Below are 25,696 nucleotides of genomic sequence, written 5' to 3' on the forward strand. Positions count from 1 at the left end.
GGAGAGATTTTACACCAAAAATCAATTAGTTAGAAATCTTAGAGACATATCCTTTATATAGGCACTACTCTAACACATAATAGGAACTCAATTATCTTAAAGAAGTAAATCCTTATCTCATAAGAATCCTCTACCTTTTAAATCTGATTTATTTTAATTAAAATTTGATATAAATAGTATATGATCAGCTCCTTTAAGCAAGTATAAGAGGCACCATAGGAATATATGTCAGGTAGTTGGGGTGCCAACTCTTGGCACCCCCACAAAAGGATTTCTAGCCAAATAAAAAAGGGGCATGGCCCCACCTCTCTCTCCTCCATGCCACACATGAGGAGGCGAGCCCCACTTGCCAAATCCAAGGGGTTGGCACTCCCTGGTCTTGCCAAAAAGAAAAGATTGCGTCTCCCTCTTTCCATCTATTCCATATGCACACTTAGAGATAATTAGGAGATAAATAAGAGATAATGTTAGGATAATTATGTCAACTAATTGACTTAATCAAATCCTCTTAGACTCATAATTAAGAGCTCAATTAAACCTAAATAAATTTAGGTTAGGTTCAAGGCTATGGACTCGATCAAATGGAAGTCTCGAGAAGAATTAGGTTTAACCGTATGCTAGCATGGTTCTTATAAACTTAATAGGATTTCAATAAATCCTAATCCAATTGAAACTTCATAAGTCCAATTGACAAATTTGAGACTAAATCTTTTAATGTGTGACCGCATAGATTCTATTCTATCTGGTAGTGAGATATATTGTGATCTTCATCACAATATTATCAAAACTCTTTTCGATGGATTGGAACATTTTCAATTCTACCCTTCGAGGGCCATCGATCATCAAAATGATGCTGATGAGTCTCACAATGCACTAGTGACATCTAGCAGTATGTAGTGGCAATTCAGTAGAATAAAAGTACGAACCCTTAGGTATAGTTATTATATGATTCAGTCCTTCTATTGTGAGTCCTGACTTGACGGAGGTCATGGAGAATTTGTCAGACTCCATCATTAGTTATATGCTAGATTGGCTCGACTTGAGTTTATTTGTGAATTTCGTAAAAATTTTTTTTCAGTATTCACACTTGCTTTGGCCAAAGACTTTCTGAACTCAGTTTCGCAAATCGCATAGGACTTCTCTTTTTCTATCAAGGTCGATAGATTCTATGTAGGTGCATTCTACTCCAAACAGCGAACCTAAACCTACTGAAGCCAACATACACAGCAAGGATCCAAATGGCTAGAGATCAAAAAAATATGCAATCAAATCCAGTAGCCTCGCTGCGAATAGCCAATGACGCCGTAGGTCAAAGGAGCACTCACACCACTACAGCATCGAGAAGATCACTGACAAGTGAGTAGACATCCATGTGGTTCTCATATTGATCACATTCAGTGCAAGATGTTCTCTAATAACCAGCTATACTTTCATCCCAGTGTCTCTACATCGTAGACTCGAGACTCATCTGCCCACAAAGGAGGTGAACCATGCACCGATGTCAAATGGATTGATCACTGTCTTCCGTGATGATCCTTTGATCGAGAGCATTTAGAAATTAACCACTAATTAATGTATGTCTCAAATTTTTAACTCTTTAAGAATATACAAAAATCATCTTTGTTAATTTGTAGGACAAATCATGGACACATAAACATGATTGAAAAGAAAAAGCTCTTTATTGATAATAAAAAGATTACAAATACAAGTTTAGGCTTTGAAATTACATAATGTGTTAGCCAACAATTAGCTTTTAGGGCACAAATCTAACAATTGGAAGGCAATAATTAAGACTCACATACAAGTGACTTCTTGGTCCTCCACTATTTTGGATTCTTTTGTATTCCTGCATGGATATTGCTACATGCTGCGAGTTTTATAGGTGCCTCCTTATCTCTTGGATATTGTTATTGTCATGCCCCCAATCCAAGTTCGTGAGTCCGAGGTCATGGCAAATGCTGCATACTTATGAAGAACTCTCTCCATAACCATGCAAGGCATCATATCACAATATCAATGCATCACAGCAGAATACAATTCAAATAATTATTATTCAACTTTAATTCAAATAATAAATCAAATGTCTTACATCCAATAAGTTTTACTAAAAATAAAATAGTAGATTTAAGTTCAATAAAGTTGACAATATTAAATCTCACCTCTAAAAGCTCTGTCCCAACATTATTACCCATGCTCAAAATTAATTATCTGAATCTAAAAAAAAAAAAAAAAAGTAATAAGCTAGACAGCCTAGTAAGTAATAAATATCTTGACTAGATATTTCAAATAATTATATAATTTTTAAGAATAATGCAATGAATAAACATAAAAATATATTTTATGCTAATTCAATTTAAATTCAATCTTTTCAAATATTTAAATATAATATAATCATAAGTCTGATCCGAATCAAAACACTCATAACTCAACAGTCTCAACTATGATCAATGTTTAACCCCCACTAGCAGGGTCTATTGAATACCAGTGTACAACCCCCACTGGCAGGGTCTACTGAATACCAGCGCACAACCCCCACTGACAGGGTTCACTGAGTACCAACGTATAATTTTTATTAGCGAAGTCCACTGAAACATAGTTAGGCTGAGAGTATAAATTCGATCTGTATCAAAATATTTTTGTATCATAACATATCATAATTTTCACTGAATATATGCATAATCAATAAACTATAGTATTTTAGAACTATTTTTCATTCAAAACATAATTTCATAAATCATGCATAATTCTAAAAATAATTATTTACTTTCAAAATAAATATAAAATATTTTGAGAAGATGATTCATTATTTATTTTTCACAGACCACTGAATGAACAGATTGATTAATCTTTAAAAGATTCTTCAATGCCTATTATTTAAAATTATATTCTTGCATTAATTTTAATTCAAAATTAAATCTAAACAAATCTTAAATCAAAATCCCACTTAGGATCAGACTCTTTACTAAATTCGATCAAAATTATTAAAAAAAAATCTTTTACTATGCTAATCTTAGAAAGATAACTTTGAGAGAGAAAAATCCATCAAGAGAGAGAAATAATTTAGAGAGAAAATTTTAGAGAGAGAAAGTAGAGAGAAAAAATTCAACATTCTACAGAGAGAAAGCAAGGGTTCAGACTGAAGGGAGAGAGAGAAGAGAGAGAAACTCTCTCTCATATTTATTTTTAGTTATTTTTTTTCTTTTCTTTTTTTCTTCTTTTTTCATAGGGGAGGGAACCCGTGTCTGTCTCTCCTTTTCTTTAATGGAACAGGGGAGCTCTTGCTTGTTGGGAATAGTGTCCCAAAGCCAATCGTCAGCCTGTTGACGGTTGTGCTCATTTTTATATTTGTACATGAATTATGAATTAATAAAAATTATTTTGATATTTTTCATCACAAAATATTTTATCTTCTAATGAACTTCTATGTTGTGGTGAAGTCCTTAGGACTATTTAGACTTGACAAAGGAAGATTTGTCGTTTAGTCCTTAAATCTGTTCGCGACCAAATGATACATTGTTACTAAGGATGATAATATTTATCAAGCATAGGTCGTTGTGTACCATATAGGTTGGTTGTCCTCTTAACCAATGAGTGTGGTGAAGGAACCAGATCTAGGGTTTCAGGGTTAGATCTTGAAAAAGAGGGTTAGATCTTGAAACTTTTTCAAGATCATACAGCGGAAGACTAAAATAAATCAAAATTTATTTTCTAAGATCAGAAAATCCCTAGATCTAAGATCCTATTATATGATTATTACATGATATTAAATCAAAAATTAAAATATATAAATATAGCATGAACTACATGTTGATCATATCAACATGCTTCTATACTACATCTAATGTATGTATTAAACAATAGATCAGATCTATTACCTTGCAAGTTAGACATTCTTACCTTGCTGATCTGGGCTTGAGGATGATGTTGCAAGCCGCACACATGTCCGGCCTCTAGGAGTCATCCACACGAGCCCACGAATCTCGATCAGAAGTCCTGCTTCAGGAAATCAGCACAGTATGCTAGTACTGCGCTGATCCTTCTTTGATGGTTGATCAGGTGCCTCCTTCTTCTTGATTTGGACTCTTCTAAAGATAGAAAGTAAAAGGAGGAGTTTCAGATCTGAGACACTCTCAGGAAACTCAAGATGGAGGGAGGAAAGATATGAAAATAAAAACCCTAGAAGAAGACCCTCTTCTTCTTCACGTTTTTCTCTCTAGACACCCAAACTTGGATCTTTTATATCTTCACGACCCAAAGGTATTTCTCTCTGATTTTTGGATGAAAGAAAGGTATCTCAAATATCTATCTCTTCCTAAAATTTTATAAAGAAACTCATCTTATATAGAGAGATATGATAGAGTCCTTATCTAGGTCAAACACCTAGTCAAGGCTTATCCAAACATGGCAAGTTAAGGGACGCCCAACTCTTGAGCACCTCCTCCATATTTTCGTGCATGGATAACCAGCAAAGGGTGTATAATGTAAACCCTAAAAGCCACAAAAATTCTAAAAAAAATTTGGATAAATTTGGTGCAAAATTGAAAGAGTTTTGGATTTCTAAAACTCTATCTCATAGAATTCAAAATCCAAACTTATTCCTTTTAGATTTGATCCAAACCACCTTCCATGTAAGAAAGAAGAGAGGAGACCTTTTGTGAACGTGGGAGAGATCTGGGAGAGGGCTTTTGTCGCACAAAATAAGTGGAGATTGGCATTGAATAAGAGAGAGGGCGTGGAGAAGGTTTATGTGGCGCAAGGTGGAATCCTAGTCCTACTAGGATTCTGTCTCATAACTTGTTTTAATTTGGTTTTCCAAATCAAATCAAATCAAAATTAGATCAATCTAATTAAAATAGATCTTAACTCAATTAAGAACCTAATTTAATCAGATTAAATTAGATTTAAATCTGATTTAATTTTCTAATCAAATTAGAAATTAGATTGACCCAAGTCCTAGTTGAACTAGGACTAGTTTTTCCTTGCACTTGGCTTATCCAATAAACCAATTGGACTTGATCCAATCAAGCCTAAAATAAATCTAATTAAATCATATTTAATTAGACTTAATCTCAGCCCATTGGCTTAATCAAATTAAGCCAATTAGCAATCGAATTGCTAATCGATCCTCCTGCAACACTTGCACTGGGTTAAATGTCAATCGTATTGATCATTTAACCCTAGAACGATTCTTAATCGTTGATCAACCATCTGATCGGATCATGAACTCTAATGTGTGTAACCTCATAGGTCCGAACCTAAGCCGGTAGCATAGGAATAAATTTCTATACCAATCGAAGTGACCATCCAGCAATGGTACCCGACGACCGGATAGGTCGAATGTGTAGAACGACATCCTTAGAACCCATGCGGATATAGTTTTCATATAATTCATCCCCTTGACCAAAATGATCATAGGATACCCCAGAGCTCAACTATCAACTCTGATCAGGTTGTCCACATTGTATTTCAAAATATCAAATCCATCTGATGGATTACCCTGGCCAAGGTTTTGCTAAATTGAAATACAGCGACTCATTCTTCTCCAACTCTTGGAGTGGTCAATCCCATCTCGATCACACTCTGACTTCACAAGTACTTGAATGTGCCCAGAAGCCTTCCATCCCTGAATTAGAAATTCAGTTAGTCTAGTACCAAAGCACAGTGAGTTGCTTGCAAGTCACTGAGGCGATCTCAGGTCTAAGGGACACTTATACCTATATCCCATTAGAGATATTTTTGACAGTAGAATATTCTGGAGTTGGTCACGTTCAATGATGATGTACCCTTACATCTCACCTGTATGCCATACCAGTGTCTCCACACTCCTTGGTTAAGAGGACAACCAACCCATATGGCCTACAGCGACCTATGCTCGATAGAAGCTGTCGTCCTTATTAACAGCCTATCATTTGGTTGTGAATAATTTTAAGGACTAATCGATAAATCCTCTCTTTATCGAACCTAAATAATCCTAAGCACTTCATCATAACAACGGAGTTCATTAGAAGATGAAAGCTTATGATGAAGATGCCAAATATATTTTATTTATTAACAAATCAATTACAATACTTGGTTGCTCAACCGTCAACAGCTTGATGATTGGCTTTTTGGGACACATTTCCCAACAACTCCCATTTGTCCTAAAGCCACTCAGCACAGTATCTAATACCCATCTTCGACTTGTGGTTGTCGAACTCCTTTATTGCCAGGGTTTTAGTGAAGGGGTCGGCTAGGTTCTCCTTTCCGTCGATCTTCTGAAGGTCGACGTCACCTCGATCCACGATCTCTCGGACCAGGTGGAAGCGACGCAAGATGTGCTTCGTCCGCTGATGTGCTTTGGGTTCCTTTACCTGAGCTATGGCACCAGTGCTGTCGCAGTAGAGCAGGACTGGACCATCAAGGGAGGGTGCTACTTCGAGCTCAGTGATGGATTTCCTCAGCCACACAGCTTCCTTCGCGGCATCTGATGCTGCGATATACTCCGCTTCACAAACAGAGTCTGCCACAGTATGCTGCTTGGAACTCTTCCAGCAGATGGCTCCACCATTCAGAGTAAAGATATAACCCGACACGCTCCTGCTGTCATCATGGTCAGATTGAAAGCTAGAGTCTGTGAACCCCACAAGTTTCAGATCTGACTTGCCATAAACCAACCATTGGTCCTTAGTATTTCTCAAATACTTAAGTATGGCTTTAAACACTTTTCAGTGATTCTCTCCAGGATCAGATTGGTATCTACTCACTACTCCTAGTGAGTATGCCACATCTGGTCTTGTACATGTCATGGCGTACATGATAGATCCCACGGCTGAAGCATATGGGACTCTACTCATACGCTCTCTCTCTTCAGGAGTTGTCGGACAATCCTTCTTAGGGAGAGAAATTCCATGGCCTATCGGTAGATAGCCCTTCTTGGAATTCTCCATGCTGAACCTCTTCAGCACAGTGTCTATGTACATGGACTGGGATAACCCAAGCATCCTTTTAGATCTATCCCTATAGATCTTCATCCCTGGGATGTAGGATGCTTCACCCAAGTCCTTCATGGAGAACTATGATGACAACCAAACTTTTATTCCCTGTAGTGCGGGGATGTCATTCCCGATTAAGAAAATGTCATTCACGTACAAGACAAGGAATACCACAACTGGACCATTTGCCCATTTATAGATGCAGGGCTCTTCTCCATTCTTAATGAAGCCATACGTTTTGATCACCTTATCAAAATGCATGTTCCAACTCCGAGAAGCTTGCTTCAGTCCATAAATGGATCTCTGAAGCTTGCACACCTTGGACTCATCTGTGGATGTAAACCCTTCAGGTTATATCATATACACCTCTTCAGTCAGCTCTCCATTCAGGAAAGCTGTCTTTACATCCATCTGCCAGATCTCATAATCTAGATGGGCAGCTATTGCAAGCATTATCCGAATAGATTTGAACATTGCCACAGGGAAAAATATCTCGTCATAGTCAATACCATAACGTTGACGATACCCCTTGGCAACCAGACGGGCTTTATAGGTCTCCACCTTTCCGTCTGCGCCCCTCTTCCTTTTGAAGACCCATTTACACCCAATGGGTTTAACCCCTTCAGGTGGGTCAACCAATGTCCATACATCGTTGACCTTCATGGACTCTATTTTGGATTTCATGGCTTCAAGCCATTTCTCAGAATCAGGTCTCTGCATTGCATCCATATAGGTGATCGGATCCTCATTATTCTCATCAAGTTCGATGGGATCACCGTCCCGGACCAAGAAACCGTAGTATCTGTCCGGTTGATGCGGTACTCTACCAGATCGCCTTAATGGTGCAGGTACATTGGGCTCCGGATATGATCTAATCATATCAGACTCAGGTTCAGCTATTGGTGTCAGTCCTTCTACCTGTTGAACTTCATCAAGTTCAATCTTAGAGGCAACGATTCCTTCACCAAGGAACTCCTTTTCTAAAAAGATTGCCTTAAGGCTGACGAACACCTTTTGTTCATCAGCATGGTAGAAAAAATATCCTTTTGTCTCTTTGGGGTACCCTATGAATGAGCATTTGTCAGACCTAGGTCCAAGTTTGTCTGTGACTAATTGTTTGATATAGGCCGGGCACCCCCAGACCCTAAGGTGTGAAAGTGCTGGCTTACGTCCCATCCATATCTCATATGGAGTCTTAATTACAGACTTACTTGGAATCCTATTTAACAAATAACAGGCCGATTCGAGTGCATATCCCCAGAAGGATATCAGCAAGCTAGCAAAAACCCATCATGGATCGGACCATGTCTAACAAAGTCCGATTCCTCCTTTCAAACACACCATTATGCTGTGGTGTTCCTGGAGGAGTCCATTGGGAGAGAATCCCATTCTCTCCTAGATATGTGAGAAACTCACTAGAAAGGTATTCTCCTCCTCGATCAGATCGAAGAGTTTTAATACTCTTCCCATTTTGTTTTTCTACTTCACTTCGAAATCGTTTGAACATTTCAAATGAATCCGACTTATGTTTCATCAGATAGACATATCCATATTGGGATAGGTCATCCGTGAAAGCTATGAAGTAGAAATATCCACCTCTAGCACTGGTGCTCATGGGCCCGCATACATCAGTATGTACTAGGCCCAAGAGCTCAGTAGCTCTCTCACCTTTTTCAGTAAAAGGTGACTTGGTCATTTTACCAAGAAGACAGAACTCACAGGTTGGAAGTGATTCACAATCACTGACTTTGAGGATTCCCTCTTGAGTCAACCTGTTTATTCTGTTCTTATTTATATGACCTAGCCTCCAATGCCATAAGTAGATATTTGACACACTATCTAATCTAGGGTGCTTGCTAGTAGAATAGACTCTTATCAGGCTTGATCTTTTTGGTCTGACTCTGCACAGATGTCCCAGCCTGAACTTGCACCTTCTTGACTTTCTTCTTCTTGTTCTTCTTTCCTTTCTCAAAGGGTCAAGAACCAGAAGATGAACCTCCCACTGAGTTCACTGAGTTCACCGACTCTTTGAGGAGTTGGTGATCCTTCTCAAAGTTCTGAAGCAACCCCATTAACCCATGGTAGTTTACTTCAGGCTTTGTCATTCTATAATGAGTGAGGAATGGGAGACAAGACTTGGGCAGCGAGTTCAGTATTGCATCTTTCCCAAGCTTCTCATGCAAGGGAAAGCCGAGCTTGCTCAATCGTTCCATCAGCTCGATCATGTACAATAAATGATCAGTGACAGAGACTCCATCCCGTATTTTGGCGTTGAAGATGGCACAACTAGTCTTGTGCCTCTCTACGTCATCGGGTGTGCCAAAGGTATCCTCCAACACTTGAAGCATGTCCTTTGGCTGAGCCGTCTCGAATCTGCGACTGAACTCGTCGCTCATGATAGCAGCCAGCATGATACAGCGCACCGTGGTCCGGTCACTGAGCCACTTCTGGTAAGTGTCTCTGACTGTTCCACGTGCATTGACAGCTGGCTCTTCAGGTGCAGGATCCATTATCACATATAGGATCCGTTCATGCTCCAGGACTATCTTCAACTTTCGATACCAGCTACCGAAGTTGGGTCCCACCAACTTATCATTGTCCAACAATGATCGGAGCGATAGGGAAGTGGCCATATTTGCACAAAGGAGAACCATAACCTAATTAGTAATTGATTCATTAAACCTAAAGATTTGGACTTTAATCAAAAGGTTTCTCCCACTATTTTATTCGAATTGGTAGCCTCTACCTCCAACTCGAAGAATTACCCCAATTCCTTAGCGGGTACTAGAATCCACTTAGACTGCACACAAGTCCAACTTTGGTTGGTCAACCCATGTACATCTAAGGGTAGGTTCATAACCAATTATTTCTCTAAATAATTTTTAGTAATTTTAATTTTTCCCCAGAAACCTAATCAGTAGGCTTTGGCCTCCACTGTAAGGATCCGGTTAGGTCCAACCATTAACATGATCATACTTGGTGTATCTAACCAACGAATGATTAAGCCCAACTTTGGTTGGCTCACCTAACCACCATTAGAGAGACACTTCCAAGTCATCATATGATGAGTGATAATTCCATTAGTCAACAAGCACCAGGCCTTTGGGTCTGCAATGATTATTGAGTTAATGGACTCATTATCAAACACCTTAATGGGAGGCTATGACTCAGTTATCTCCATAACTTTATCATTTTAAGGACCTAATAATTTTAGAGGATTTAAATAATATAGAGGATGAGGTCAGATGAACCAGCTTATCATGATCCTCCCACTGGCTTCACCAAGTCAGCTTAAGGGAGACCAGGGCTGGTCTAGGAGCACCTAAATCAGTCACACTGATTTATCTAGCTGACATGGGTCAGCTCGAATAGTCAAGTGATCCGATCAAAATATAATTTCACCAAGAGGCCAGGTAAGTTCGATCAGTGGGAGGGTCTGCCAAAGCTTGCCTTAGACACCATCAGAAATGGCCAGGTAAGCGGGCTCCCAATTAAAAACCACCGGTCTGGTTTACCTTAGACACCAACTGGTTTAATTAGTTTCGATTAGATCAACCTAACAGTTCATGCTAGACCGCTTAGCCAAGAATCAAGTCCATTTGGTTCTCGTTAAAGACATGGACTTGACCAACTACAACTATTGTAATTGATCTAGAGAATCCTTGACCTAATCTAAGACAACAATTGATTAGATTTAGTCAATTCTCTAATTAAGTCCATCTTTAATCTAACCATAGGTCTAACCCAATTAATGGACCTAATTCCCACTAACCCATTAACCCAATGTGTTATGATTTGTGTCTTAGGTTCTTCAATTCACAATCCTAGAACCTAATCAAACAACTTCTTAATTCTTAATTAAGTTTTGGGCTGAGGGTTGGGTTTGGCTTTTCAAAAAAAAATAATTTTTATATTTGTAAAATAATTTTACAATATGATTCTACCAATCATATTGCATGTTTGATTCATAATCAAGATGTAAGTGAAATAAACATGAAACTATAGATCTAATCTAAACAGGTTCATGTAATTGAAATAATTTCAACTTTAAATAATTTCTTTGCATAAAAATTATTAACAAAGAGATTTTATTTCAGATTTAAATATCTTTTAAATCTAATAAATCATAAATTTAATCTAGATCATATCTAATAAATTTATGATTAAAGATAGATCTACACAAACTAGGACAACCTTTGCACTGTAAGGGGTAAACCTTACAGCAGGACAACCTTGCAGTTTGTGATTGATCTAAAATTTTAATTTCAGATTTAATAATCAGATTATAAATTAGATCTAATCTAAAAAATAATCTAAACATGTATAAATAATCATGTAATAAAGAACCTATGCTCTGATACCAATTGAAGGAACCAGATCTAGGGTTTCAGGGTTAGATCTTGAAAAAGAGGGTTAGATCTTGAAACTTTTTCAAGATCATACAGCGGAAGACTAAAATAAATCAAAATTTATTTTTTAAGATCAAAAAATCTCTAGATCTAAGATCCTATTACATGATTATTACATGATATTAAATCAAAAATTAAAATATATAAATATAGCATGAACTACATGTTGATCATATCAACATGCTTCTATACTACATCTAATGTATGTATTAAACAATAGATCAGATCTATTACCTTGCAAGTTAGACGTTCTTACCTTGCTGATCTGGGCTTGAGGATGATGTTGCAAGCCGCACACGCGTCCGGCCTCTAGGAGTCGTCCACACGAGCCCACGAATCTCGATCAGAAGTCCTGCTTCAGAAAATCAGCACAGTATGCTAGTACTGCGCTGATCCTTCTTTGATGGTTGATCAGGTGCCTCCTTCTTCTTGATTTGGACTCTTCCAAAGATGAAAAGTAAAAAGAGAAGTTTCAGATCTGAGACACTCTCAGGAAACTCAAGATGGAGGGAGGAAAGATATGAAAACAAAAACCCTAGAAGAAGACCCTCTTCTTCTTCACGTTTTTCTCTCTAGACACCCAAACTTGCGTCTTTTATATCTCCACGACCCAAAGGTATTTATCTCTAATTTTTATATGGAAGAAAGGTCTCTTAAATATCTATCTTTCTCTAAAATTTCACAAAGAAACTCGTCTTATATAGAGAGATATGATTGAGTCCTTGTCTAGGTCAAACACCTAGTCAAGGCTTATCCAAACATGGCAAGTTAAGGGACGCCCAACTCTTGAGCACCTCCTCCATATTTTTATGCATGGATCATCAGAAAAGGGTGTATAATGTAAACCCTAAAAGCCACGAAAATTCCAAAAAAAATTTGGATAAATTTGGTGCAAAATTGAAAGAGTTTTGGATTTCTAAAACTCTATCTCATAGAATTCAAAATCCAAACTTATTCCTTTTAGATTTGATCCAAACCACCTTCCATGTAAGAAAGAAGAGAGGAGACCTTTTGTGAACGTGGGAGAGATCTGGGAGAGGGCTTTTATCACACAAAATAAGTGGAGATTGGCGTTGAATAAGAGAGAGGGCGTGGAGAAGGTTTATGTGGCGCAAGGTGGAATCCTAGTCCTACTAGGATTCTGTCTCATAACTTATTTTAATTTGATTTTCCAAATCAAATCAAATCAAAATTAGATCAACCCAATTAAAATAGGTCTTAACCCAATTAAGAACCTAATTTAATCAGATTAAATTAGATTTAAATCTGATTTAATTTTCTAATCAAATTAGAAATTAGATTGACCCAAGTCCTAGTTGAACTAGGACTAGTTTTTCCTTGCACTTGGCTTATCCAATAAACCAATTGGACTTGATCCAATCAAGCCCAAAATAAATCTAATTAAATCATATTTAATTAGACTTAATCTCAGCTCATTGGCTTAATCAAATTAAGCCAATTAGCAATCGAATTGCTAATCGATCCTCCTGCAACACTTGCACTGGGTTAAATGTCAATCGTATTGATCATTTAACCCTAGAACGATTCTTAATCGTTGATCAACCATCTGATCGGATCATGAACTCTAATGTGTGTGACCTCATAGGTCCGAACCTAAGCCAGTAGCATGAGAATAAATTCTTATACCAATCGAAGTGACCATCTAGCAATGGTACCCGACGATCGGATAGGTCGAATGTGTAGAACAACATCCTTAGAACCCATGCGGATATAGTTTTCATATAATTCATCCCCTTAACCAAAATGATCATAGGACACCCTAGAGCTCAACTGTCAACTCTGATCAGGTTGTCCACATTGTATTTCAAAATATCAAATCCATCTGATGGATTACCCTGGCCAAGGTTTTGCTAAATTGAAATACAGCGACTCATTCTTCTCCAACTCTTGGAGTGGTCAATCCCATCTTGATCACACTCTGACTTCACAAGTACTTGACTGTGCCTAGAAGCCTTCCGTCTCTGAATTAGAAATTCAGTTAGTCCAGTACCAAAGCACAGTGAGTTGCTTGCAAGTCACTGAGGCGATCTCAGGTCTAAGGGACACTTATACCTATATCCCATCAGAGATATTCTCGACAGTAGAATACTCTAGAGTTGGTCACGTTCAATGATGATGTACCCTTACATCTCACCTGTATGCCATACCTGTGTCTCCACACTCTTTGGTTAAGAGGACAACCAACCCATATGGCCTACAGCGACCTATGCTCGATAGAAGCTGTCGTCCTTATTAACAGCCTATCATTTGGTCGTGAACAGTTTTAAGGACTAATTGATAAATCCTCTCTTTATCGAACCTAAATAGTCCTAAGGACTTCATCATAACAACGGAGTTCATTAGAAGATGAAAGCTTATGATGAAGATGCCAAATATATTTTATTTATTAACAAATCAATTACAATACTTGATTGCTCAACTGTCAACAGCTTGATGATTGGCTTTTTGGGACACATTTCCCAACATGTGGAGACACTAGTATGGCATACAGGTGAGATGTAAAGGTATATCTGCACTGAACGTGACCAACTCTGGAGCTATTTCTGCTGTCAAGATTTACTCCAATGGAATATGGGTATAAATATCCGTCCGACCTGAGACTGCCACGGTGACTTGCAAGTAACTCACTGCACTTAGGCACTGGACTACCTGAATTTTTAATTCAGTGACGGAAGGCTGCTGGGTGTAGTCAAGTACTTGACTTGTCGGTGCGTGTGTCAAGATGGGATTGACCACTCCAGTTTAGGAGCTATGTACAGTCGTGTTTCAATTTAGCAAAACTTTGGTCAGGATAGTCCTTGTGAGGAGTCACAGGACTGTTTGAGTTGAGCACGATTCGGATGATCTGATCCAGGTTGATAGTTTAACCCTGAGTCAACCTAAACACAGGGGTCAAAAGAATAAATTATACAGTAACCATATTTATGTAGGTTCTAAGTGTTGTGATTGCAACTCTTCGACCTATCTGGATGTCGGGTACCATTGCTAGATGGTCACTTCGATTAGTACAGGAATTGGTTCCTGTGCTATCGGCTTAGGTTCGAACCTGCGGGGTCACACACATTAGAGGTTCCTATCTGATCTGATGGCTGGTGTAGAATCCTACATGTTTGAGACTCAGTGATCGAGAATCAGGATTCTCTGATCACAAGTTCCACACATTATGGATACCGGGGTCAAGAGTCCCACTGGTTGGGACTTTTCGATCAGGGTTACATATTGATGAATTTTGATGCTTGATTGCCCATCGAATTTGCACAAAATATTTATGAGAAGTTTTATTAGTGACTTGATCGCTAATTAACTCAATTTGATTGAGTAATTATTTTTGGATCAAGTCCAATTGAATTGGATTTAGTTGGGTTTGACCCGATTAGGTTAAGAGTTGACCTAATCGTCGAGATGGTTTGGTCCCTGATTTGATCAAGGGTTGGGCTTAGTCAATTTTTGATTTGATTAGAATTTTGTTGAGCCTAATTAAGCCTAATTAAGTTAGATTTAAATTAGTCTAATTGGACCTAACTTATTTGGTTCAATTAGGTTGGTTTAAATAATGAAACCACCTCGACCCAATCTCCATGCGCCACCTCACTTCCATTGCACCCATTTGAATTCATGAGAAGGAACTTCTCATGAATTTTTTCCTCACGCCAAGCCCTCTCCACGCCCCACTTTAATGTGCCAATTGAATGGATAAGGATGATTGGTTGGCCATTCAAATTCAAAATAAAGTTTGAATTTGAATGGACAATCAATCTTTGCGCCTTATCCCTTTTTTAATACCCCATTTATTATATGAGAAAAATATTTCTCATGAAATTACTTCATACATAATTTAAGCCATGCCTCATGCCTTTAGTGGATAAGGGATGAGTTGGTGTCCATTTGAATTCAAAATTTGATTTGAATTCAAATGTGTAACTACTCATCTTTATCTTTTCTTTTGGATAAGACGTTTGACGTTGTTATAAAAGGAGGAGAAGAGTGGGGCGTGGAAGAAGAAGATTTTTTGAAGAAAAATTTTGGGATGTGAGGAAGTCTTGTGCGTGAGAAGGAAGTCCATATCCTTCCAAGAGAAAAAGAAAGAAAAGAAAGAAAAGTGGGTGCAAGGTTTTCGGTGAGTTTCCTAGAGTTTTAGCCTGGGGTTCGAAAAGTGAGAAAGTGAGCTACGAGTGTCGTGAGCCCACAAAATTTTAGGAAGATCTTCAACATCCTTTCAAGCACATCTGTTGATGATCTGGAGTATCTGAAGAATCGACAGACATTGATCGAAGAAGTTCGATCAGCATCGACCGTCAAAAGGGCTCTACAACGAGCTAGCACTCGTGAGGAGTCGATCAGACCGAGAGCTTCATGTGGATGATCCACAAAGGCCAGACATACTGTGTGACTGCATCGTGATGATCAGACTCTCCCAACGATGATCAGATTGCGGCGATCTACTATCCGCACAAAGGTATTGTGTTCTGAACACATTACAGTAAAGTGTTTACTGTTTGAATTTGAATTTCAAATTTAAATGAATGCATGCTATATATCATATTTAGATCCTAGTGTAGGATAAATTTATGTTAATTAATTAGATTAATTAATATTTTTCCATTATAAAATTATAATTTTGAAAAAGTTTTAAAATTATCATTTTACCCCTGCACTGAATTTTCCCCTTCAAATGGTATCAGAGCGAGTTCTAAGATATGATATATATATTTGCATGCATAGATTAAGTTGTAATCTAAAAGTTTAAATTTGAAATTTAAAATTTAAAATTTAAAATTTAAAATTTAAAATTTGAATTTTGAAAGTTGTTCGAAATTCAAAATTCAAAAATTTGAAATTCAAAATTTGAAATTTGAATTTTGAAATTTGAAAGTTGTTCGAAATTTAAAACTCAAAAATTTTAAATTCAAAAATTTAAAATTTGAATTTTGAATTTTGAAATTCAAAATTCAAAAATTTGAAATTCAAAATTTGAAATTTGAAATTTGGTAGAAATTTCAAATTTGAAATTCAAAATTTAAAATTTGAAATTTGAAATTTGAAATTCAAAAATTTAAAATTTGAAATTTGAAATTTGTTTGAAAGTTGAAATTCAAAATTTAAAATTTAAAATTTAAAATTTAAAATTTAAATTTTGAAATTGGTATATTTAGATATACTTGATCTAAGTAGCAAATAATCGAATTGGGTTGGTTGCCATGGCCGTCCGGTCATAGAAAAAAATAGGGTTTAAAGACCCTCTCCTCCCATTCGATGGTGTCTCCTATGGCGGTAGGAGTGCTGCTGCAATTATATCCCACGCAGATGAAGCAGCGAAAGAAATTAATTGTAAATGTTCAATTATGAAATTTATCATGAATGTGTTAGATTAGATCTAAAGAAATATTCATGATTTATTTTGATTGAGTTATTTTCTGTTATGTAATTAGCAATAGGATTGCTATTTATGAAATGTGCTGATCTATTTGTGAAATGAGTCAACATATTTGGTGAACAGAAAATAAAATCTTTCAATTTGAAAATTATTTTCGAAATGCCAAACCCTGACCCATCAGCCCAAATACTTAATTAAAAAAATTAAATATTGTCTAGTAGGTCTAGAATTGTGAATTAAGACCTAAGACAATTGCATAAACTTGTGGGTCAATGGGTTAGATGGATTAGGTCCATAATTGGGTTAGACCTAAGGTTAGCTTAAAGAAATGGACTAAATTAGAGTAATTAGTCAAATCTAATCAAAAGTTGAATTAGATTAGGTCAAGGATACTCTAGACTCAACTCCAATAGTTGTAGTTGAATGGGTCCATGTCTTTAACTAGACCAAGATGGACTTAATTCGTGGCTACGCGGTGGAACCCTATTTACTAAGTTGATCAAATTAAAACTAATGAGCCGGTTGGTGTCTAAGGTAAGTTTGGCAGTTTGACCAGTAATTTTTAAGCGGGAGCTACTCGCAGTGATTCGATCTCTGACGAGTTAATGACTTATCCCCACCACTGATCTCACTTACCTGGCCAACCTGGTGAATTAGATTTTGATTAGATCACTTGATGATTAGGGCTCACCCATGTCATTAGGTAAATCAGTGTGACTGATTTAGGTGCTCCTAATGCCAGCTTTAATTAAATCATTTTTAATCTGACTTGGTGAAGTCAGTGGGAGGATTGAAATTGGCTGGATATTTTTTCTTCTCATCTATCCTTTAACAAAATCTTCAAAAATTATTAGGTCCCTAAAAATAATTAAGTTATATTGATAACTAAGTCATAGCCTCCCATTAAGTGAGTGATAATGAGTCCATTAGTTTAATAATCATTGGAGGCCCAAAGGCCTGGTGCTTATTGACTAATGAAATTATCATTCATAATATGATAATTTGGTTTGAGTCTTTTTGATGGTGGTCAGGTTGGCCGGCCAAAATCGGGCCTGATCATTTATTGGTCCGATTCACCAAATCAAATCATGTTAATGGTTGGACCTAACCAGATCTTTTCAGTGGAGGCCAAAGCCTACTGATTAGGTTCTGGGGCAAAATCAATTACTAGAAGTTGTTTAGAGAAATAACTGGTTATGAACCTACCCATAGATGCACATGGGTTGACCAACCAAAGTTGGACTCGTGTGTAGTCTGTGTGGATTCTAGTACCCACTAAGGAATTAAAGTAATTTCTCGAATTGGAGGTTGAGGCTACCAGTTCGTAAAAATACTAGGAGAAACTTTAGACTAAAGTCCAAGTCTTTAGTATTTATAATTTATATACTAATAGAGGTCTGATTTTTCTTTATGCAGCTATGGCCACTACCCTGTCGCTCCGGTCATTATTAGATAATGACAAGCTCATGGGACCTAATTTCGATAGCTGGTATCGAAAATTAAAAATCATTCTTGAGCATGAGCGGATCTTTTATGTAGTAACGGATCCGGCACCTGAGGAGCCAGCCCCAAACGTTAGAGGGATGGTCCGAGACACTTATCAGAAGTGGCTCAACGACCGCACCACCATTCGGTGCATAATGCTGACGGCAATGAATGATGAGTTCAGCCGCAGGTTCGAGAACGCCCAGCCACAAGAGATGCTTCAAATATTGAACGACTCCTTTGGCACGCCTGACGATGTTGAAAGACACAAAACTAGTTGTACCATTTTCAATGCTCAAATGAGGGATGGAGCCTCAGTCACTGATCATGTACTGTACACGATCGAAATGATTGAGCGCCTAAGTAAACTGGGCTTTCCCTTGCACGAGCAGCTCGGTAAGGATGCGATCCTTAATTCATTGCCCAAGTCCTTCCTCCCCTTTCTTACTCATTTTCGGATGACAAAGCCTGCAGTGAACTACCACGGCTTGTTGGGGTTGCTACAAAACTTTGAGAAGGATCACCAGCTCCATAAGGAGTCAGTGAATGTTGTGGGAGGGTCTTCTTCTGGTCGTCGACCCTTTAAGAAAGAGAAGAAGAAGAACAAGAAGAAGAAGAATAAGAAGGTGCAGCTGCATGCTGGGACGTCTGCACAGGGTCAAACCAAGAAGCGCAAGCCCGACCAGAGCCAGGCGGAGTGCTTCTTTTGCAAGAAGCAGGGGCACTGGAAGAGGAACTGTCCTCTATACATTGCCTCCCTGGACCCAAACAGGCCGAAGAAGAAGCAAGGTATTTATATGATAACACCTTGCAACTTTTCCATTTATGATACTACTGCCTGGGTATTGGATACCGGAAGCCCTTATCATATTTGCAATTCGATGCAGGGTCTGCAGGTCAGTAGGAGATTTGATGAAGGTGAGAGATTCCTGAACGTTGGAGATAGAAACAAAGTTTCAGTTCTAGCATTAGGAATCATGAACCTTGTAATCAATTTTCGAAACGTAATTCTGAGTGAATGTCACTATTGTCCAAGCTTTTTATTAAATATTATTTCTGTAGGCCTTTTGGCCATGAATGGTTATCAATTTTTAATAAAAAAAAATGTTTGCAATATCATTTTGAATGGTGTTACAATGTTTGTTGGATAACTTAATAATAGAATTTACTTTCTATCACAACCTGTTAATGTGGTTCAAACCTCCGGTAAACATCCTAGAATAGATAATGTGTCAGAAGTCTACCTTTGGCACTGTAGGCTAGGTCATATCAATAAGAACAGGATAAACAGATTGGCTCAAGAAGAAATTCTTGAAGTAGGTGATTGTGAATCACTTCCAACCTGTGAGTCCTGTCTTCTTGGTAAAATGACCAAATCATCTTTTACTGGAAAAGGTGAGCGAGCTAGTGAACTCTTGGATCTGGTACATTTTGTTGTATGTGGACCCATGAGCTCAAGTGCAAGAGGTGGATATTTCTACTTCATAACCTTCACAGACGACCTATCGAGGTATGGGTATGTCTATTTAATGAAGCATAAATCGGAGTCGTTTGAAATGTTCAAACTATTCCGAAATGAGGTAGAAAAATAAATTGAGAAGTGTATTAAAACTCTTCGATCTGATCAAGGAGGTGAATATCTTTCAAATGATTTTCTGACATATCTTGGGGAGAATGGGATTCTCTTTCAGTAGACTCCTCCTGGAACACCACAACATAATGGTGTATCTGAAAGGAGGAATCGGACCTTGTTAGACATGGTTCGATCCATGATGGGGTTTGCTGGTCTGCCGATCTCCTTCTGGGGATATGCGCTTGAATCGGCTTGTTACCTTCTAAATAGAGTTTCGAGTAAATCTGTAACCAAAATGCCATATGAGATATGGATAGGACGTAAGCCAGTACTCTTGCACCTTAGGGTTTGGGGGTGTCCGGCATATGTTAAATATTTAATTACGGACAAGCTTGGACCTAGGTCTGACAAATATAATTTTATAGGGTACCCAAAAGAGACCAAAGGGTATTACTTCTACCTAGCTGATGAGCAAAAAGTATTTGTCAGCCTTAAGGCAATCTTTTTGGAAAAAGAGTTCCTTGGTAAAGGGACTGTTGCCTCTAAGATCAAACTTGATGAAGTTCGGCAGATGGAAAAACCAACACAAGTTACTGAACCTGAATCGGATTTGGTTAGATCAGATCCGGAGCCCATTGTTCAAACACCCTTAAGGCGATCTGGTAGAGTACCACATCAACCAGACAGATACTATGATTTCTTGGTCCGGGATGATGATCCTATCGAACTTGATGAAAATGATGAGGATCCAATCACCTACATGGATGCAATGCAGAGACCCGACTCTGAGAAATGGCTAGAGGCCATGAAATCCGAAATGGAGTCCATGAAGGTCAACGATGTGTGGACATTGGTTGACCCATCCGAAGGAGTAAAACCCATAGGGTGTAAATGGGTCTTCAAGAGGAAGAGAGGCGCAGACAGAAAGGTGAAAACCTATAAAGCCCGTCTGGTTGCCAAGGGATATCGTCAACATTATGGTATAGACTATGACGAGATGTTTTCTCCTGTGGCAATGCTCAAATCCATTCGGATTATGCTTGTGATAGCTGCTCATCTGGACTATGAAATCTGGCAGATGGATGTGAAGATAGCTTTCCTAAACGGAGAGCTGGATGAAGAGGTGTATATGATACAACCTGAAGGATTCACATCCACAGATGAGTCTAAGGTGTGCAGGCTATAGAGGTCCATTTATGGACTTAAGCAGGCATCACGGAGTTGGAACATACGTTTTGATAAGACGATCAAGACGTATGGCTTCGTTAAGAATGGAGAAGAGCCCTACATTTATAAGTGGGCTAATGGTCCAGTAGTAGTATTTCTTGTATTGTATGTGGATGACATTCTCTTAATCGAGAATGATGTCCCTGCATTACAGGGAATAAAGATTTGACTGTCGTCACAGTTCTCCATGAAGGATCTGGGAGAAGCTTCCTACATCCTAGGGATGAGGATCTATAGGGATAGATCTAAAAAGTTGCTTGGTTTATCTCAGTCCACGTACATTGATACTATGCTGAAGAGGTTCAGCATGGAGAATTCCAAGAAAGGCTATCTTCCGATAGGCCATGGAATTTCTCTCTCGAAGAGAGATTGTCCGACAATACCTCAAGAGAGAGAGCGTATGGGTAGGATTCCATATGCTTCGACAGTGGGATCTATCATGTACGCCATGACATGTACACGATCAGATGTGGCATACTCACTAGGGGTAGTGAGTAGATACCAATCTGATCCAGGGGAGAATCACTGGAAGGTTGTTAAAACCATCCTAAAGTATTTAAGAAATACTAAGGACCAGTGGCTTGTTTATGGTGAATCAGACTTGAGACTTATAAGGTTTACAGACTCTAGTTTCCAGTCTGATCACGATGACAGTAAAAGTGTGTCGGGATTTATTTTTACCCTTAATGGTGGGGCTATTTGCTGAAAAAATTTTAAGCAGCACACAGTGGCTGATTCAATTTGTGAGGCGGAGTATGTCGCTGCATCAGATGCTGCCAAAGAAGTGGTGTGGCTGAGAAAATTCATCATCGAGCTCGAAGTAGTACCCTCCCTTGTTGGTTCAGTTCTGCTTTACTGTGACAGCTCTGGAGCCATTGCTCAGGTGAAGAAACCAAAGGCACACCAGCGGACGAAGCATATTCTGCGCCGCTACCATCTCATCTGAGAAATTGTGGATCGAGGTGACGTCGATCTTCAGAAGATCGACGGAAAGGAGAACCTGGCTGACCCATTCACTAAAGCTATTGCGGTGAAGGAGTTCGACAACTACAAGTCGAAGATGGGTATTAGATACTACACCGATTGGCTTTAGGCCAAGTGGGAGATTGTTGGGAATAGTATCCCAACGCCAATCGTCAGTCTGGTGACGGTTGTGCTCATTTTTATATTTATACATAAATTATGAATTAATAAAAATTATTTTGATATTTTTCATCACAAAATATTTCATCTTCTAATGAACTCCTATGTTGTGGTGAAGTCCTTAGGACTATTTAGACTCGACAAAGGAGGATTTATCGTTTAGTCCTTAAATCTGTTCGCAACCAAATGATATGTTGTTACTAAGGACGACAACGTTTATCAAGTATAGGTCATTGTGTGCCATATAGGTTGGTTGTCCTCTTAACTAATGAGTGTGGAGATACTGGTATGGCATACAGGTGAGATGTAAGGGTACATCTGCACTGAACATGACCAACTCCGGAGCTATTTCTGCTGTCAAGATTTACTCCGATGGAATATGGGTATAAATATCCCTCCGATCTGAGACCGCCATGGTGACTTGCAAGCAACTCACTGCACTTAGGCACTAGACTACCTAAATTTTTAATTCAGTGATGGAAGGCTGCTGGGTGTAGTTAAGTACTTGACTTGTCGGTGCGTGTGTCAAGATGGGATTGACCACTCTAGTTTAGGAGCTGTGTACAGTCGTGTTTCAATTTAGCAAAATCTTGGCCAGGATAGTCCTTGTGAGGAGTCATAGGACTGTTTGAGTTGAGCACGATTCGGATGATCTGATCAGGGTTGACAATTTAACCCTGAGTCATCCTAAACACAGGGGTCAAAAGGATAAATTATACAGTAACCATATTCATGTAGGTTTTGAGTGTTGCGATTATGACTTTTCGACCTATCCGGATGTCGGGTACCATTGTTAGATGGTCACTTCGATTAGTACAGGAATTAGTTCCTGTGCTACCGACTTAGGTTCGAACCTGCGGGGTCACACACATTAGAGGTTCCTATCTGATCTGATGGCTGGTGTAGAATCCTACATATTTGGAACTCAGTGATCGAGAATCAGAATTCTCTGATCACGAGTTCCACACATTATGGGTACCGGGGTCAAGAGTCCCACTGGTTGGGACTTTTCGATCAGGGTTACATATCGATGAATTCTGATACCCGATTGCCCATCGAATTTGCATAAAATATTTATGAGAGATTTTATTAGTGATTTAATTTCTAATTAACTCAATTCGATTGAGTAATTATTTTTGGATCAAGTCCAATTGAATTGGATTCAGTTGGGTTTGACCCGATTAGGTTAAGAGTTGACCTAATCGTCGAGATGGTTTGGTCCCTGATTTGATCAAGGGTTGGGCTTAGTCAATTTCTGATTTGATTAGGATTTTATTGAGCCTAATGAAGCCTAATTAAGTTGGATTTAAATTAGTCTAATTGGACCTAACTTATTTGGTTCAACTAGGTTGGTTTAAATAATGAAACCACCTTGACCCAATCTCCATGCGCCACCTCACTTCCATTGCACCCATTTGAATTCATGAGAAGGAACTTCTCATAAATTTTTTTCTCATGCCAAGCCCTCTCCACGCCCCACTTTAATGTGCCAATTGAATGGATAAGGATGATTGGTTGGCCATTCAAATTCAAAATAAAGTTTGAATTTGAATGGGCAATCAATCTTTGCGACTTATCCCTTTTTTAATGCCCCATTTATTACATGAGAAAAATATTTCTCATGAAATCACTCCATGCATAATTTAAATCACGCCTCATGCCTTTAGTGGATAAGGGATGAGTTGGTGTCCATTTGAATTCAAAATTTGATTTGAATTCAAATGTGTAATTACTCATCTTTATCCTTTCTTTTGGATAAGACGTTTGACGTTGTTATAAAAGGAGGAGAAGAATGGGGCGTGGAAGAAGAAGATTTTTTGGAGAAAAATTTTGGGGCATGAGGAAGTCTTATGCATGAGAAGAAAGTCCATATCCTTTCAAGAGAAAAAGAAAGAAAAGTGGGTGCGAGGTTTCTGGTGAGTTCCCTAGAGTTTTAGCCTGAGGTTCGGGAAGTGAGAAAGTGAGCTACGAGTATCGTGAGTCTACAAAATTTCAGGGAGATCTTCAACATTCTCTCAAGCACGTCTGTTGACGATCCAGAGCATCCAAAGAATCGACAGACATCGATCGAAGGAGTTCAATCAGTATCGGCCGTCAAAAGGGCTCTACAACGAGCTAGCACTCGTGAGGAGTCGATCAGATCGGGAGCTTCATGTGGATGATCCACAGAGGTCAGACACATTGTGTGACTATATCATGATGATCAGACTCTCCCAACGGTGATCAGATTACGGCGATCTACTACCCGCACAAAGGTATTGTGTTCTGAACACATTACAGTAAAGTGTTTACTGTTCGAATTTGAATTTCAAATTTAAATGAATGCATGCTATATATCATATTTAGATTCTAGTGTAGGATAAATTTATATTAATTAATTAGATTAATTAATATTTTTTCACTGTAAAATCATAATTTTGAAAAAATTTTAAAATTATCATTTTACCCCTGCACTGAATTTTTTCCTTCATTGCTCCCCCTTGTTCCCGATGAGGATATCCTCCCCCTCGGCCAACCATCACTCTAACTGATGGGGTAGTCCCCGACGATGCCCTGCCAACTAGTTCCAGTGATTGGTGGCAGCACAGGCACCGAAAAATCAAGCTTCAAACTCAAAACAGGGGATTCAAAAAAATAGAAATTATCAAGGGATTTTGACAGAAAAATTTGGCAAAAAATTCAAGATTAAAACTCATAGGAGATTGAGAGAAGATGATAGAAAGATTTACTTGATCTTCGATGGAAATTGTTCTGATTTGTGGTGGCCAAAAGAAGATTATCCATCGGGAAGAACAGAAAGAAAAAGGATTATTAAACGGTGATTTCTTTGGAGATTTTTTGATGAGAAAAACTAAAGAGATTAGGGCCTTTAAATAAATCTCTTAGGGGAAAGAATTAGTATTCTAATCAAATTTCTTTTCCTAAGATTTTTAGGAAATCCTATCAGAGAACAACTCGAGAGTTCTTCACTAGCTTCCCATCTCTATACTGATCCCATCTTTCCCAACACGTGCAGAGCACGTGCTGGCCTCTTTTTTTTTTTAACTTGTTTTAAGATGTGTGTGGATGGAGTTGGGGTATCACATTCTTTCCTCTTAAAAAAAATTTCATCCTCAAAATTTTTCTTACCTGTCACTATTGCAGGGGAAGCCTGTGCATGCTATTGAGGAAGTGCAAAAACTCTTCTCTGGATTTTAGAAATCTATCCACCACTCTTGTTTTGTCCTTCATAAGTTCTTTGGTCAAATTGATTTTTAATGCTTAGCGGACAATTAGCAATTTTATGATTCATCTGACCATATTTGAAACAAGCACCTATATTCCAATGGCAATCCTTGTCCGGATGATTTCTACCACATCTGGAGCACCGCTCACCATCAGTCTGTTGAGTCTTATTATCTGTTACTCCCTTAACTGAACTTTTGATATTTTTATTATTCTATCCTTGTGTATCATTTGATCTCACTCTCTTTCTTTGCTTCCTTTCTCTTTC

General features: G+C 38.3%; 1 protein-coding gene across 1 annotated transcript in view; it reads left to right on the top strand.

The window, feature by feature from the left end:
• The window catches only part of LOC105034909 (vacuole membrane protein KMS1-like), a 134,538-nt gene that overhangs the window by 104,756 nt on the left and 4,086 nt on the right, over positions 1 to 25,696 (top strand). Inside the window, exon 8 of the mRNA XM_073249529.1 lies at positions 1,781 to 1,804. Coding sequence (XP_073105630.1) covers positions 1,781 to 1,804 — 24 coding nt within the window. The remainder of the gene's footprint in view (positions 1 to 1,780; positions 1,805 to 25,696) is intronic.

This window comes from Elaeis guineensis, chromosome 15, assembly GCF_000442705.2.
Source record: "Elaeis guineensis isolate ETL-2024a chromosome 15, EG11, whole genome shotgun sequence".
NCBI lineage: Eukaryota > Viridiplantae > Streptophyta > Magnoliopsida > Arecales > Arecaceae > Elaeis > Elaeis guineensis.